The sequence below is a fragment of the Python bivittatus genome, unplaced genomic scaffold, assembly GCF_059951505.1.
Source record: "Python bivittatus isolate LINGU-HERP-01145 unplaced genomic scaffold, Pbiv_v1 ctg000580_np1212, whole genome shotgun sequence".
Taxonomy (NCBI): domain Eukaryota; kingdom Metazoa; phylum Chordata; class Lepidosauria; order Squamata; family Pythonidae; genus Python; species Python bivittatus.
Genome location: NW_028277087.1, coordinates 21754748 through 21769335, shown reverse-complemented (window position 1 = coordinate 21769335; position 14588 = coordinate 21754748). Strand labels below are relative to the sequence as shown.

General features: G+C 39.1%; 1 protein-coding gene across 6 annotated transcripts in view; it reads right to left on the bottom strand.

The window, feature by feature from the left end:
• SYNE2 (spectrin repeat containing nuclear envelope protein 2) overlaps positions 1-14588 on the bottom strand; it is a 231703-nt gene that overhangs the window by 57618 nt on the left and 159497 nt on the right. For all 6 annotated transcript variants that reach the window (XM_088149745.1, XM_088149748.1, XM_088149747.1 and 3 more), the window contains 4 exons: positions 12060-12242; positions 9790-9936; positions 5663-5839; positions 4746-4901 (listed from right to left, as the gene is read on the bottom strand). In XM_088149745.1, coding sequence (XP_088005871.1) covers positions 4746-4901; positions 5663-5839; positions 9790-9936; positions 12060-12242 — 663 coding nt within the window. The remainder of the gene's footprint in view (positions 1-4745; positions 4902-5662; positions 5840-9789; positions 9937-12059; positions 12243-14588) is intronic.

Genomic DNA, 14588 nt, shown 5'->3' with positions numbered 1-14588 from the left:
TTATTGACCTTTGACCCCAATATTTTTTCCAGGTTAGATACAGACAGCTCAGCATATATGAAATTTGGTGGGAGGGGTGGTTTGGCTGCAAAGTGTAACTTAACTGCCACTTAGGTGACTATTAATTCAATTTAATGAGCTCCTTATGCATATCTCCACAATCACTCTTGGTTTTCATCACCCAGAGTATTTTATTATTATACTCAAACTTGCCCAGGTCACTGCTTGACCTTATGTCAAGATCATTCATGAGCAAACTAAAAAACAGTGGTCTCTTGACAGATCCTTAAGGGAATGCAATTATGTACTCCACTGAGTGACTTGCCCATTTATTCTTACTTTTTGAATTCTGTTAGCAATCCATAAAGGACAAGTCAATCATGTCACTAAATTACTTAGCAGCCTTTGATGAGGAACTTTGTCCAAGCCTTTTTGAAAATCCAAATATACAAAGTCAACAGGATTACCTTCATCTGCATGCCTGCTGGCATTCTAAAACACTCTAAAAGAATTGAGACAGGATGTACCTTGATGGAATCTAGCAAGGCTTGTTCCTCTACATGTTTAGTCTTTTTTTTTTTCTGTGATTACCATTTCTACCAATTTCTCTGGAACAGGCAGTTGACCAGTCTATAATTTGAGAGTTCTCCTAAGTCCCTTTTCAAAAACTGGTGTTACATTAGCTATATTCCAGTCCATCTGGCACTGATTCCAATTTGAGAGACGAGTTACATATTTTGGCTAGATCAGTAATTGTATATTTTTTATAATAACTTAATTTTTTTAGTAAGAAACAGCAAAAACTAACAATAACTAATATTCGATACAGAACAAGAAAAAGAAAGAGAAAATTGAAAAAAAAAGATAGTAAAGATTGAAAGTGCAGAAAAGAAAAAGAGAGAAACAACAAAAGAAAAAAAAAGAATTAACTTCCGACCCTCCCTGAAACAGATATAAGTAACAATATACATCAAACACTTGCTCTAAGTTTACAACTTAACTCCCATTATTTCTATTAACCCATGTTATTTCTAATCATCAAATCCATACAACATAATTTCATTTTTTTCTGTTTCCTGCAAAAGTCCCCCCAAAAAAGGTTTCCAATTTGCATTAAAATTACACAATATCCTTTCTCGAATCAAAGCCATCAATTTTGCCATCTCAACCAACTCCATAATGTCATATCTTTCTACCCTTATACCTATAAGAACATTGCTGCTGTTATCATATATAAAAACAAAAAATCCTTAAATTTAATAACAAATATTTTTTTAACTTTAATCCTTTAACTTTAAACCTCGCCATTCAGTCCTGATCAAAAATTTTTTTTCCCCATTAATAACTACCAAAAAACGTCAACATATATATTAACCATAATCAAATATGTTCACTTTGTAAACCTGTTTACTTTTAAAAAGCTTAATCTTTAATCTTTTCAAATAATGTGCCATAGGTTGATTCTCCATCATTCTCTCCTTATCTTCTCCCCAAAACAACCCCAGTAGTTTCTCTTTGTCTCTTCCCAGGAACAGCCTCACCAGTTCAACACAATGGTTTTGCAAATTCAAGATAAAAAGTCTTTCCAAGTTACTTTTCTATTATTTGTATGTCCTCTTTAATCATCATAACTTAAGGGAGCGGTTTTATCTTCTAAAGGCTACTCCAAGGAACCTCTTCTAGCCATTTTCTTATTATTTTTTTCGCCAAAGCAAGCAACTGTAGGTCTTATTTAAGTGAAAGTAGGCAGACAGTTCATGCCCTCTGGTGCCTTTCAAGCTGAAATTGCAGGCACACATCACAGGAAACACATAAGGATCAGATTACAATCTTCTTCTGTTTTAAGAACTCAGCCAGTTAACAGGCACCGTCTAGCAAAACAAGAAACTTTTCCATAGAAAAGGCAAGTCTCATTACTACAAATGGAGTTTTGTAGAAAAATAAACTTCTAACAAATAAATTTTCCCTTTTCATAATAAGTAACTTTTAAGCTTCTTTTAAATTCCAATTTTCCTCCTGCTTTTTGTGGATTAGTCAAATGTAAATTAAAGTTCTATTTCTTCTTTCAAAAATATAGTCACAAAATAAGAATAAGCCCCAAGAGAATTACGTATCTGTTGCAAAGGAAGATCTCTCTTAAATTAAAAAATAGTTACGATCCACAATGTTTAGAAATGAGGTTCGGTCGGCTCGACTGTCCATAAAGGGCTGCACTGCATCTTCAAACAAAGATGGATCCCCCGCCTCCTGGCCACTCGACTCAAAAGCTGCTCACTGAAGGTACTGTCTTGTGATTAGCATTCGAGAAATGGGCATCTGGAGACCGTGTGGGTCAATTTCCTTACTGCCTCCTTAATCCGGAGCAAGTTGAGTGACCAGCGCTTGCTACCAGCCACCAATCCAGCTGCAGTGATGTCTCCCCTCTCGCGGAGAGGTGACTAAGCTGCCGTTGTCCCCCACCAGAAATCGCTATGTTCAGTAATTTTATATTTGAATTCTTTTAAGTTCTCAGGTGGATGTCATCAAGACCTGGTGATTTGCTACTGTGTAGTCTCTCAATATGACCTAGAATACCTTCTCTTGTCACTTCAATTTGCTTTTGCTATTCTGCTTCCCTCCCTGAGAAAGTCAATACATATCTATCTTAAAGCCTCATATCCTTGGAAAAATATACTTAGTAAAAAATGTGAGTTTATTACACAAGTACTGGATCTCTCTTATGGGAATACACATAGTGCATCCTCCAATTTTTGCTCAGAACAACAAACCTCTTTTAATACCCTGCCTTTTGTTGAGGAGCTCAAGGTGGTGTACATAAGGCTCTCCCCTCCCATAGTTTCTTAGCCTAATTAATCCCATAGGGTAGTGATGAAGGTAAAATAAGTGAAAATGCAGATATGCCTTTTTCTACTTGCATAAAAGATGAGCTATACATGTATGAAGGAAAGAAAACAATAATCAGGCAAGAACAGCCACAATTCATCTAAGCATCTGCAAAGATTAGACACCGTCTGAGTTCATCTGGCATTAGGAAATCCAAGTTAGAGAAGCTGTGTGCACAATTTTATTAGCAAAGAATAATATTAGAAGTATGTTTGCATGACTTTTGTCCCTCCTAATCAGAAGCAGCAGTATATTTTATGTAAATTAGGTACAAAATCAAATTAAGTAATTGACATAGGCCATGATCTTACTTTTTCAATATAAACTATTAAAGTATACACTGTATACTTATTTATAAAATGTGGCTAAGATTGGAGGTGGGGAAACATCTCTTGTTCATTTTTAAAGTTTTCTTCTAAAATCTTGAAAAATTCTTCCTGGTTTTATTTAACTTCTCAGTTTCCCTTCTTCTATCCCCTGGTGTGTGTACCTGCTCACTAGGAGAGTTTCAATCTGTCCCTTATTTATTTACAAAGCTTCTTACTGGTTAGCTGGAATGAATCTCCATCTCTCAGTTAGAAAAATGACGATACTCCAGAGCTCAATAAAACATTGCAGAGAATAAATAGCAAAATTACTGTTACTTTTCAGCTTGTGTATAGTGGAGGAATGGGGTAACCATAGCAAAAAAGCAAAAAACAAAAGTTGCACCTTGTAAGAGGAAGGAGTCAAGAAAGACATAGCAAATGTGATTTTCCATTATTATTTTGAGAATAAAAAAACCTTCCCCAGCATGCCATTCTCTAGATGTATTAGGATCAGAAGAATTCTACTCCAGGTCCTGCTCAGAGAAAGTTTCAATGGTTTGTTCAATGAGCCAGTGACTATTCAGCTCTGCTCAGAGAAAGCCAACTTAGTTCACTTGATAAGGTACTGGACTAGAATGATGTGATAGCCACCACCTTAAATGAGGACAAAACAAATTCACTAAGGGTATGGTGGTCAATAGCTACTATTCCTAGAGATTATAGAATATATCCAGTAGTAGGAACAGTTATGTGGACTTGGGAATTTCGCATATGCTTCTGATTAGCCAGAATGTGAAACACTGAACTGGTCTTTGCTGAACTGATCCAGTAGGGCTTTTTTTTTAATCTCCTTACTTTCTTAGATGCAAATGTGAAACAGAGTGGTGTATTAGCAGCATACTGATTCTTCTGTCCAAACCTCTGCATAATTCCTCTCAGGAGCTTAAAGAACACGTGGAACAAGATGGAATTCTGCATCATCCAGGAATCAAAGCCTATGAAATGGAACAGAAGTCTCCCAGAACTTTTTCCAAGGAAGGATCAAATAATCTGGGCCCTCCAGTTCCATTTGAGCCAAAAGGAGACTCCAGTTACTTCTACTGGAAGCCGCTGAAAGGCCCAGGTGAAAAAAGGTCCATTCCCTGCATCCTTTCCCTGGCATATGCCATCCAGAAGGGCAATTACAGCTATAACAGAGAGAAAAACAGGGCAGACCCTTTCGATAGGCAGTTCTAGGACCAATATATTTTTTTAAGTTTTTTTCTCCCCAGGACTGTCTCCCTCGGGGACCATTCCATAGATCCATCTTTATGAGCAGATGTTTATTTCCCTCCTTTCCTTGTTTTCCATTATGACCTTTTTGTATTAGGTCAAAATTTAGTGGATTGGGTTTATTATTGGATTGTGGACAATTATTGTGTTATTTTTGAATTTCAAGGATAAATTCACATATACTGTCCTGAACATCTAGGAAGAAAGATAGGATTAAAATGTCAAAAGTAATCAACAAAATGAACTTGACATTTCAAGTGTAATCAAATAATGAACATTTACCTTGCAGTCTTTTACTGTGTCCTGTGCAAGAATAGAACTTCTTGGGTTCTTCATACGTTTTAGCCTTCTGCTTTGTGCTTCTAGCCAGCTGCCCAAGGACTGTGCTTTATTTTCATTTTCAACAACAGATTCCAAAATGTGCTCCAACTCCTTTATCTGCATAGAGGACAATCCATAATTATTTGCATAATTTAGGAAAGAAACACATTTTGAAATTTCTAGTTTATGGTGATAACCACATAAGAAAAAATATTTCCCCATTTTCTACAAAATGCCTCACATTTTAACTTATTATTGTAGGAGAGTTTCTGGACTCAAATATAGCAGAAGAAAGCTTAAGAGCACAACCAGATAGCAACTTGCTTTTGGAATGAATCTACTAAATTGGGAGTGTAGAGAGAACATGACTGCATTGTCATCATATGATTCCTATCCCTTGTTTGGGTACTGTGACAGTGGGGCAGCACAAACCAAACAAGGTGTAAGGCAGGCTTACTAAGGTCTGTGGATTAGGGAAGCTGGATGAGAACTAAATCCATGTTTGCTTTTGTTCCTGCTGGCTTTAGAGCTGCCTGGAGAATCTTTGTTTGCTTGCTAATCCTTGATCCAGATCTGAACAAGCATCAGACCTTACAGATGGGACAGGAAGGCCATCAAGATAGGCTTCTGTCCAGTGAACTGCAGTGAATGTAGGCAAATCACAAATTGGGTGGAGACAACTTGCATGGACACCTCTGCTTGATTTCTGCCTACCCCTCCTCCAACTGCAGCCTTTCCAGATAGCCCCCCTCACTATTCTGAAGAGTTCTCTGCAGAACAGAGGAGGGAGGGAAGAAGCTGTGATGGATGGATCTTCCACTAGGCACAGCTGGATTTGACTCACACTCTCTGCAAAATGTTTTAAAGGACATTCAAACCTTTCCATTCAGAGTCCCTTGCAAATGATGCCAATTCACATTCATTTCCCCAAGACATTCTGCAAATGACGTCCTCTCATAACGCTTGCTTTCAACATCACAAGGTGTCAACTGTAGTAGTGACTGGTTCACATAATCAACTATCCATTGTTTGAAGTTCATTTCCATCACATATTCCTAGAAAAGTAAAATACAGCCCTGTCAAAAAGAGCATGTTTTCTATGCAGGAAATATAGTTTTATTCCTTTACATCTGATTTTGCTGCAAGTCACAAGATAGATGTGCAGAGCTATAATAACTCATAATTGTATGGCCAAGTCCCTTGCTCATAGTTAAAGAGCATAATGATCATGGGCACTTAAAAAGTATAACTGTCTATAATGATCATTTTGGTGGGGGCAATGGGAGTTGTAGTACAATACATCTGTGAAGGCATCAAGTTGGGAAAAGCAGTTAGAGACTGTGGAAAAAGAGACTGTGGAAAAAAGTTGAAAAAACATTCTGGAAGAAGACAAGGGCAAATGATTTCTGTATTGTTGCCAAGAAAACTGGATTCAGCCTCCTCCCTAATAGAGAAAATTCTTATAAGAATTTTGTAAGGATGCTTAAGTTCACCTTTTTCTCCCCCCAACCCATTTTCCTCATATATGTGACCCATAAAAGAAAGATAATAATCATTTAAAGACATTGACAAATAATTGTGTGACAGAGAAAGCACCACCTGTCTAGCTTCATTTGCATGAGAATATTAGTGAGTTAAACACAGAAAATCTCCAAAGGAAAAAAGCATTTGGTCATATAGGAAAAATGAAATGCTGAAAAGCCTTCTGTGAAGAAAGTGACAGCAAAATTTTGATAGATGTAAGGTAGTAAAGTCATAAATTATTTATGTGCTTTTTTAAAAAGTAGACTTCCAGAATTGGAAAGAAAACTCTAGAAGAAAACACTGCACAGAGATTCCAGATATCTAGAAGCCTGATTTTACCTATATCAGTGTATCTCAGGAATGCATATGTTGCTAAAGATATTTGACATAAGAATATTTCATCTTATCTCATCTTTCCACAAACCCACAGAGATAAATTTTAGGAAATAAATAGCAGAAAGATTGTTGTTGTTGTTTAGTCGTTAAGTCGTGTCCGACTCTTTGTGACCCCATGAACCATATTGCGCCAGGCCTTCCTGTCCTTCACTGCCTCCCTGAGTTTGCTCAGTTTCATGCTCATTGCTTCAGTGATGCTATCTAACCATCTCATCCTCTGCTGTCCTCTTCTCCTTTTGCCTTCAATCTTTCCCAGCATCAGGGTCTTCTCCAAAGAGATCTCTCTTCGCATTAGGTGACCAAAATATCTGAGCTTGAGCTTCATTATCGATCCTTCCAATGAGCAATCAGGGTTGATTTCCTTTAAGATTGACTGGTTTGATCTCCTAGCAGTCCAGGGGACTCTCAATAGTCTTCTCCAGCACCACAGTTCAAAGGCATCAATTCTTTGGCGCTCCGCCTTTTTTATGGTCCAGCTCTCACAGCCATACATTACTACTGGAAAAACCATAGCTTTGACTATGCGGATCTTTGTCGGCAAGGTGACGTCTCTGCTTTTTAATATGCTATCTAGGTTTGCCATAGCTTTCCTCCCAAGGAGCAAGCGTCTTTTAATTTCATGGCTGCAGTCTCCGTCTGCGGTGATCTTGGAGCCCAAATAAATGAAGTCTGTTACTGCTTCCATTTCTACCCCTTCTATTTGCCAGGAATTGATGGGTCCAGATGCCATGATCTTAGTTTTTTTAATGTTGAGTTTCAAGCCAGCTTTCGCACTCTCCTCTTTCACCCTCATCAAGAGGCTCTTTAGTTCTTCTTCACTTTCTGCCATTAGGGTGGTATCGTCCACATATCTGAGGTTGTTGATGATTCTCCCTGCAATCTTAATTCCAGCTTGTGATTCTTCCAGCCTGGCATTTCTCATGATGTACTCTGCATATAGGTTAAATAAGCAGGGTGACAGTATACAGCCTTGTCGTACACCTTTCCCTATTTTGAACCAATCGGTTGTTCCATGACCGATTCTGACTGTTGCTTCTTGGCCCGCATACAGATTTCTCAGGAGACAGGTAAGGTGGTCTGGTACCCCCATCTCTTTAAGAATTTGCCACAGTTTGTTGTGATCCACACAATCAAAGGCTTTTGCATAGTCAATGAAGCAGAAGTAGATATTTTTCTGGAACTCTCGTGCTTTCTCCATGATCCAGCGAATGTTGGCGATTTGATCTCTAGTTCCTCTGCCTCTTCGAAACCCAGCTTGTACATCCGGTAGTTCTCGGTTCATGTATTGCTGAAGCCTAGCTTGTAGGATTTTGAGCATAACCTTGCTAGCATGTGAAATGAGTGCAGTTGTGCGATAGTTTGAGCATTCTTTGGCGTTGCCCTTCTTTGGAATTGGAACATAAACTGACCTTTTCCAATCCCGTGGCCACTGTTGCGTTTTCCAAACTTGCTGGCATATTGAGTGCAGCACTTTAACACCATCATCTTTTAGTATTTTAAATAACTCAGCTGGAATACTGTCATCTCCACTAGCTTTGTTGTTAGCAATGCTTCCTAAGGCCCACTTGACTTCACTCTCTAGGATGTCTGGCTCAAGGTCAGTGATCACACCAGCGTGGACATCAGGGACATTAAGATCTTTCTTGTATAGTTCTTCTGTGTATTCTTGCCACCTCTTCTTAATCTCTTCTGCTTCTGTTAGGTCCCTGCCTTTTTTGTCCTTTATCATGCCCATCTTTGCACTAAACGTTCCTTTCATATCTCCAATTTTCTTGTAGAGATCTCTAGTCTTCCCCATTCTATTGTTTTCCTCAATTTCTTTGCATTGTTCATTTAAGAAGGCCTTCTTACCTCTCCTTGCTATTCTCTGGAAATCTGCATTCAGTTGCTTATATCTTTCCCTTTCACCCTTGCTTTTCGCATTCCTTCTTTCCACAGCTATTTGTAAAGCCTCATCAGACAGCCATTTTGCTTTCTTGCATTTCTTTTTCTTTGGGATGGTTTTAGTTGCTGCCTCCTGTACAATGTTACGGACCTCCGTCCATAGTTCTTCAGGCACTCTGTCTACCAAATCTAATCCTCTAAATCTATTCATCACCTTCACTGTGTACTCACAAGGAATATGATCTAAGTCATACCTGAGTGGTCTAGTGGTTTTCCCTACATTCTTCAATTTAAGCCTAAATTTTGCAGTAAGAAGCTCATGATCTGAGCCACAGTCAGCTCCTGGTCTTGTTTTTGCTGTCTGTATAGAGCTTCTCCATCTTTGGCTGCAAAGTATATAATCAATCTGGTTTCGGTATTGACCATCTGGTGATGTCCATGTGTAGAGTCGTCTCTTGTGTTGTTGGAAAAGAGTGTTTGCTATGACTAGCTTGTTCTCTTGACAGAACTCTATTAGCCTTTGCCCTGCTTCATTTTGTACTCCAAGGCCAAACTTGCCTGTTATTCCGATTACTCCTTGACTTCCTACTTTAGCATTCCAATCCCCTATGATGAAAAGGACATCTTTTTTTGGTGCTAGTTCTAGAACATGCCACAAATGAAATGAGATTTTATAGGTACTGCCCAAACATCTTCTGCCTACCCCCAACCAAATCTATATGAAAAGGCCTAATCTGTTTTTTTCCCAATTTGGATTCCTGCACTGAGTAGAAGATTGGACTAGAATGCCTAAGTGGTTCCTTCTAACTGTAGGATACTAAGGGTAGACTGGCTGATGCCTGCTAATTGCTGCCTGGGCACACAGTGGGGTAGGATGGTATGTAAGGGGAAAGTAGGAAGGTAAAGTAGACAATATCAGAGGGAGGGAGGGAGGGAGGTAAATAGATAGATAGATATATCAAATTTATATGGCCACCCATCTCACATAAAGTGACTCTGGGTGATGGACCAAATTGATGATGCAAGGTACCATTCACTCCCTAAAAATATAGAGAATATTGTTATAATTCCCTATCCCATGATCTCAGTTGACTCAAATAGGCCACATAGTATGATTCCCTATTTGAACGTTATTTTCTTCTCTGCCCAAAGGGAAGTGAAATCATTTCTAGACGTCTGGCACTTATAGTGTCTTGCTTACCTTGTACTTCCTAAGAACGCCTTTCACTTGGCTGGCAGGACTTTGCAAATTAATTACCACCTCATTTCTTCTTTGCTTTTCAATGCGATTCATCCAGGCATTCAGTTCTGTGATCGCTTCATGAGATGGCAACTTTGCCATCTGGAGCTGTTACAAAATTATACCATTATACTTCTTTTTTAAAAAAATAGAGTTTGTTTTAAGAAACAAAATGTAATGTATTTTCTGAGATATTGAAAGATAAACACGACATATAAAAGTTAGAACTATTCTCCTGTGCGCTTAATGTTCATCATTATTCTTGGGATAGATATGTATTAGTGATAAAGCAAAGAGGTGTGCTGAAGCAGTGGACTAGCATTAGGATGGCTCCTGTTCACCCTGATGAAAACAGTAGTGAAGACCTAATAAATGTGTCTGCAGATGCACAGTCTCTTGAGTTTCTACTTGTAAAATCAATCTCTCAGAAGCAGCAATGGACCAAATCAGATGGAATCATTTTCATTTAAATTTAATAAATAAATAAAATTGCCACTTGGAAGACACATGAGGAACTGTGCTGTGCACTTTCGGTAGTTTTCTAAATGTGAATATGAATGGCATTGTTCATAACTGTGGGAGAAGTAGGAAATTCTAAAAAACTGTGTCTCTCTGGCAACCAATAGCTCCTTGACTATAGATTCCAATAGGTGATGTCATCTTTCCTTGCTTTAATGCATTTCTCTGTCCACAGACATGCACATGTTGAAGCCACTGCTCATTTGTTCCTGCACATCTGATTATTTGATGTAGGTTAAGCAAACAAACAAAAACAAAAAATTCTGTACAACAACTCCCTCCCTTCCACTGTCTCCTTAGACTTTGGAGTATTCTCTGCTCAATTTCACAGCTCAGTCTTAGCAGAGAATCAAATATAGACATTGTCATAACCCCTCAGTAGTTTTCAGAATGCACACAGAAGATCCCCAAGTCTGATTTTTATATAGATATCATGCACTTTCCCATAGCAGTGTTCCACAGATAAAAACGATTGTACTGCCACTTTGAAGCACTTTGTAATAACTGTGTGCAGAAGTTGCAGTTGCCTGAAAGACCTCTCTTATAAGCAGTCAGGAAAAAAAAGATACTGGGAGAACAAACTGAAGCTGCATCCTGCGTCCAGGGTGCTTATCACACTAGCAGGTTATGAGGCTAATATTTAGCCACTGTTGGAGAGAGTAGCCTTTTCTCTGTTCTATTTTTTAATCTGAACTGGGAAATATTTTTCTGCCCAGAGCTGCATTCCTTTCGGGCAGTCTGTTAAATACTGCAGGTTACTGGAGAATGGAACCACTCACTTTTCTCTCGTTTTCTCCAGTCCCTGATCTTCCTCTGCCTTTCTCTTTATCTCCCTGCTTAGTGTACTACTAGACAAGGGACAGAATACTCTTGCCATGGGGCTTCCAAAAATAAGCCAGTGACCACAAACTGCTGGTATATAAGCATCAAACTATCCCTCCTATAATGACTTTAGAGCTAACAGTAGTCAGCACTGTCTGCAGAAGAATATTTAAAATTCAGAAAGGCTCTGGATTTTTTATCTTACTCTTTCTCTCCCCCCTCCCCCACTGCTTTTCTATGTGGAGTAGATGTCATTTTTGACTGTGATGTAGACATCCCCCTTCGGGTCAGTTCACTTGATTCTTAGCAAATTATCCTTAGTGTTCACAAGTTAAGAAAGAGGCACAAACTTTACAACTACACAGTGGCATCTGCAATAAGCCACAACGATGTCAAAATGACATCTGCATATTATTATGCAAATGATGCACTTGTGTCATGAAGTCATTATGTCTGAGGGAACTATACTGTGTAAGGAATGCCATTTGTGTGATGACATCATGTTGCACATGTCATCGTCTTCTCTCTTTCCCCCACAACTATACAGGAGTGCAGGAAGATTATATGTTTTAAACTGCTGAGACATTTGCTATTACAAGTCAAAGATAAAGAACAATATTGGGCAGTTTCAGTTGAACTTTTTAGTAGGACAATTGTGGATCAGCATTCTTGAGTTTTATATAAATGCTTGTACCACTAGCAGGAACTGCAACAATGGTAGTATTTAATACTTCAATTTCATGGATTCACCTTAGATAAAATGGATAGGTAAGAATCTTTAAACAGAGAAATGATTGAGATATGTAATATACAGCAGTGTGCAATGAATAACTATGGCAGTCTTCAAAGTTGTTGACGTCTAGTGGCTTGGCTGATGAATTGCTTTTTACCTGTTGAAACTTCTCTTGGATGTCTGGCAATTGAGCAACCAGGTCAGTCCATCTCTGCTCATACTCTGCCAAAGATGACCGCAACTTTGCAGCATCAGATTCCTTAATAAGCAAGAGCTGATTTCCAGTACTTATGACCGAAGACTTCAAGGAAGATTTATCATCGATCTCTTTAGAGAATTCCTAAAGAATCATACAATATCATAAAATATGGTGTGTATAAAAATGTTGCATTAAGGAAGCATATTAATTGTATTAAATTATGAAATCGTTTTAAACAGCGATATAACATTATTCTCTTTTTTTCACTTTTAAAGACTACACCAAGCACCAGTTAGGTATACTGGACAGAGCTGGGAGTAAACTGAGGAGACTAAAGTCCAAACCTTTGCTCAACATGAAGCTTACTCTTTATTTCTTACATTTTAGAGTACTCAGAGATAACGCTCAAGGTCTGGATGGAAAAGTACAGATGGGTCAGTTAGACCCAGGTTCAAAACTTTCTGTGTGGACATTTGACATTTACATATTATATTTTTGTCTGCCCTCTGGACAGATAGGTGACTAGTGATGGGGGGGACCAAATGAAAGTGAGATGAGAAAGTTATTCAGAAGAGAAAGTCAAAGATAATTACAAGAGTGAGGGAGAAAATATAAAAATGTAGCAGGATAGCGATTAAAGACGGGAGGATAAATTGTTCTTTGCAATCTTATATAAAATGACTGTTGGTTCTAGCTGTTATCTTCCAATAATAATTATATTTAGAGGTTAAATTCATAAATGTGTTCCTGTCTGGATAGCTTATAAGAACATAACTCACTCCCATATACTGGCTGTGAATGACACAATCAGTTACATAAAAGAGAGAATCCTCCTGCTATCTGTAAAGGTGATAGAGGGGGGTGGGTGTTGGAGAAAACTGTAGAAGGCTTGACTCACTAAATAGGGCTTTGTGGCTGCATTCACATGTCACATTAAGCCACTGTTTTAAGCTCAATTTTTTGAACAAGCAGTCTGTCTTGCAAACCATTATGACTGACTTGGCAAATTTCTCCTTATTTTCTTTCATTTTTTCTGGCTTGCCTTGAATCTTTGTGGCTTGGTTAGAGGTTTGAGTGAGATGTAATACCAAACCAGGAATAAGCCAGGAAACTATAAACAATGTATTGTCGAAGGCTTCCACGGCCGGCATACGATGGCAGGTGTGGGTCTTCCGGGCTGTGTGGCCGTGTTCTGGAAGTTTTGTTTCCTAACGTTTCGCCAGCACCTGTGACCGGCGTCTTCAGAGTGCAGGAGCACAGACAGGAGCAGTTCTCTCTGTGCCCAGGGTGATGTGACCCTTTTTGTGGGTATTTATAGAGATCTGGGGGGGGGGGGGATTTGTGGATGACACCTTCGCAATTTGGAGTCAGGATGAAGAAGACCTAGAGAAGTTCCTGAACCACCTAAACAGCGTCCACCCCAATATACAATTCACCATGGAAAAAGAAGTGGACAGCCAACTTCCATTTCTAGACACGTTGGTCATACGCAAACCAGACCTCAAATTAGGACACAAAGTCTACAGAAAACCCACCCACACAGACCGGTACCTACATAAAAACTCCAACCACCACCCATGTCAGAAAAGAGGCATTATCAAACCCCTCATGGATCGTCCCAATCGGATCTGCGAAACCCAGTTCCTAAACTCTGAACTTAACCACCTTAATTGGTCCTACAAGCGAATGGCTACTCCAAGAATGAAATAAAAAGAGCCACGAAACACGAAAGACACTGCAGACTACAGCAACCAGAAAAATCTGCAGTAGCTGAACATGCTCTCAAGCACACTGGACACAAAATCCTATTTGAAAACACAGAGATACTGGACAACACCAACAGCCACTATACCAGGCTATACCGGGAAGCCATTGAGATTCACAAACACCAGCACAGTTTCAATAAAAAAGAGGAGAGTCTAAAAATCAACAAAACCTGGCTACCAATCCTGAAAAATACAGCCTGCAAAAGGTCAAGGAATTCAGCTCAACCACCAGAACATGTGAACAGTTCACACAATGAATTTGCTAATCACCCCCAGCAGCCCCTCGTTAACAATTCAATAGAAGAAAAACCCCTGCCTAATCCCCAGGAAGATACACACAGATGCTGACACCAAAACAAGCAGCCACTCAGTAACCCAACACCCCCACACACCCCCAATCCCCCCCTTCAGATCTCTATAAATACCCACAAAAAGGGTCACATCACCCTGGGCACAGAGAGAACTGCTCCTGTCTGTGCTCCTGCACTCTGAAGATGCCGGTCACAGGTGCTGGCGAAACATTAGGAAACAAAACTTCCAGAACATGGCCACACAGCCCGGAAGACCCACACCAGCCAAACTATAAACAATTCCTACATCTTTACATGCCAAGGTCATGCCAAGTCACAACCACAGTCAGCAGCAAACCATGATTGCAAACTGTAATTTATTACCATAAAATACAATATGATTTATTCACCAAGCCTTAGCAAATCATGCT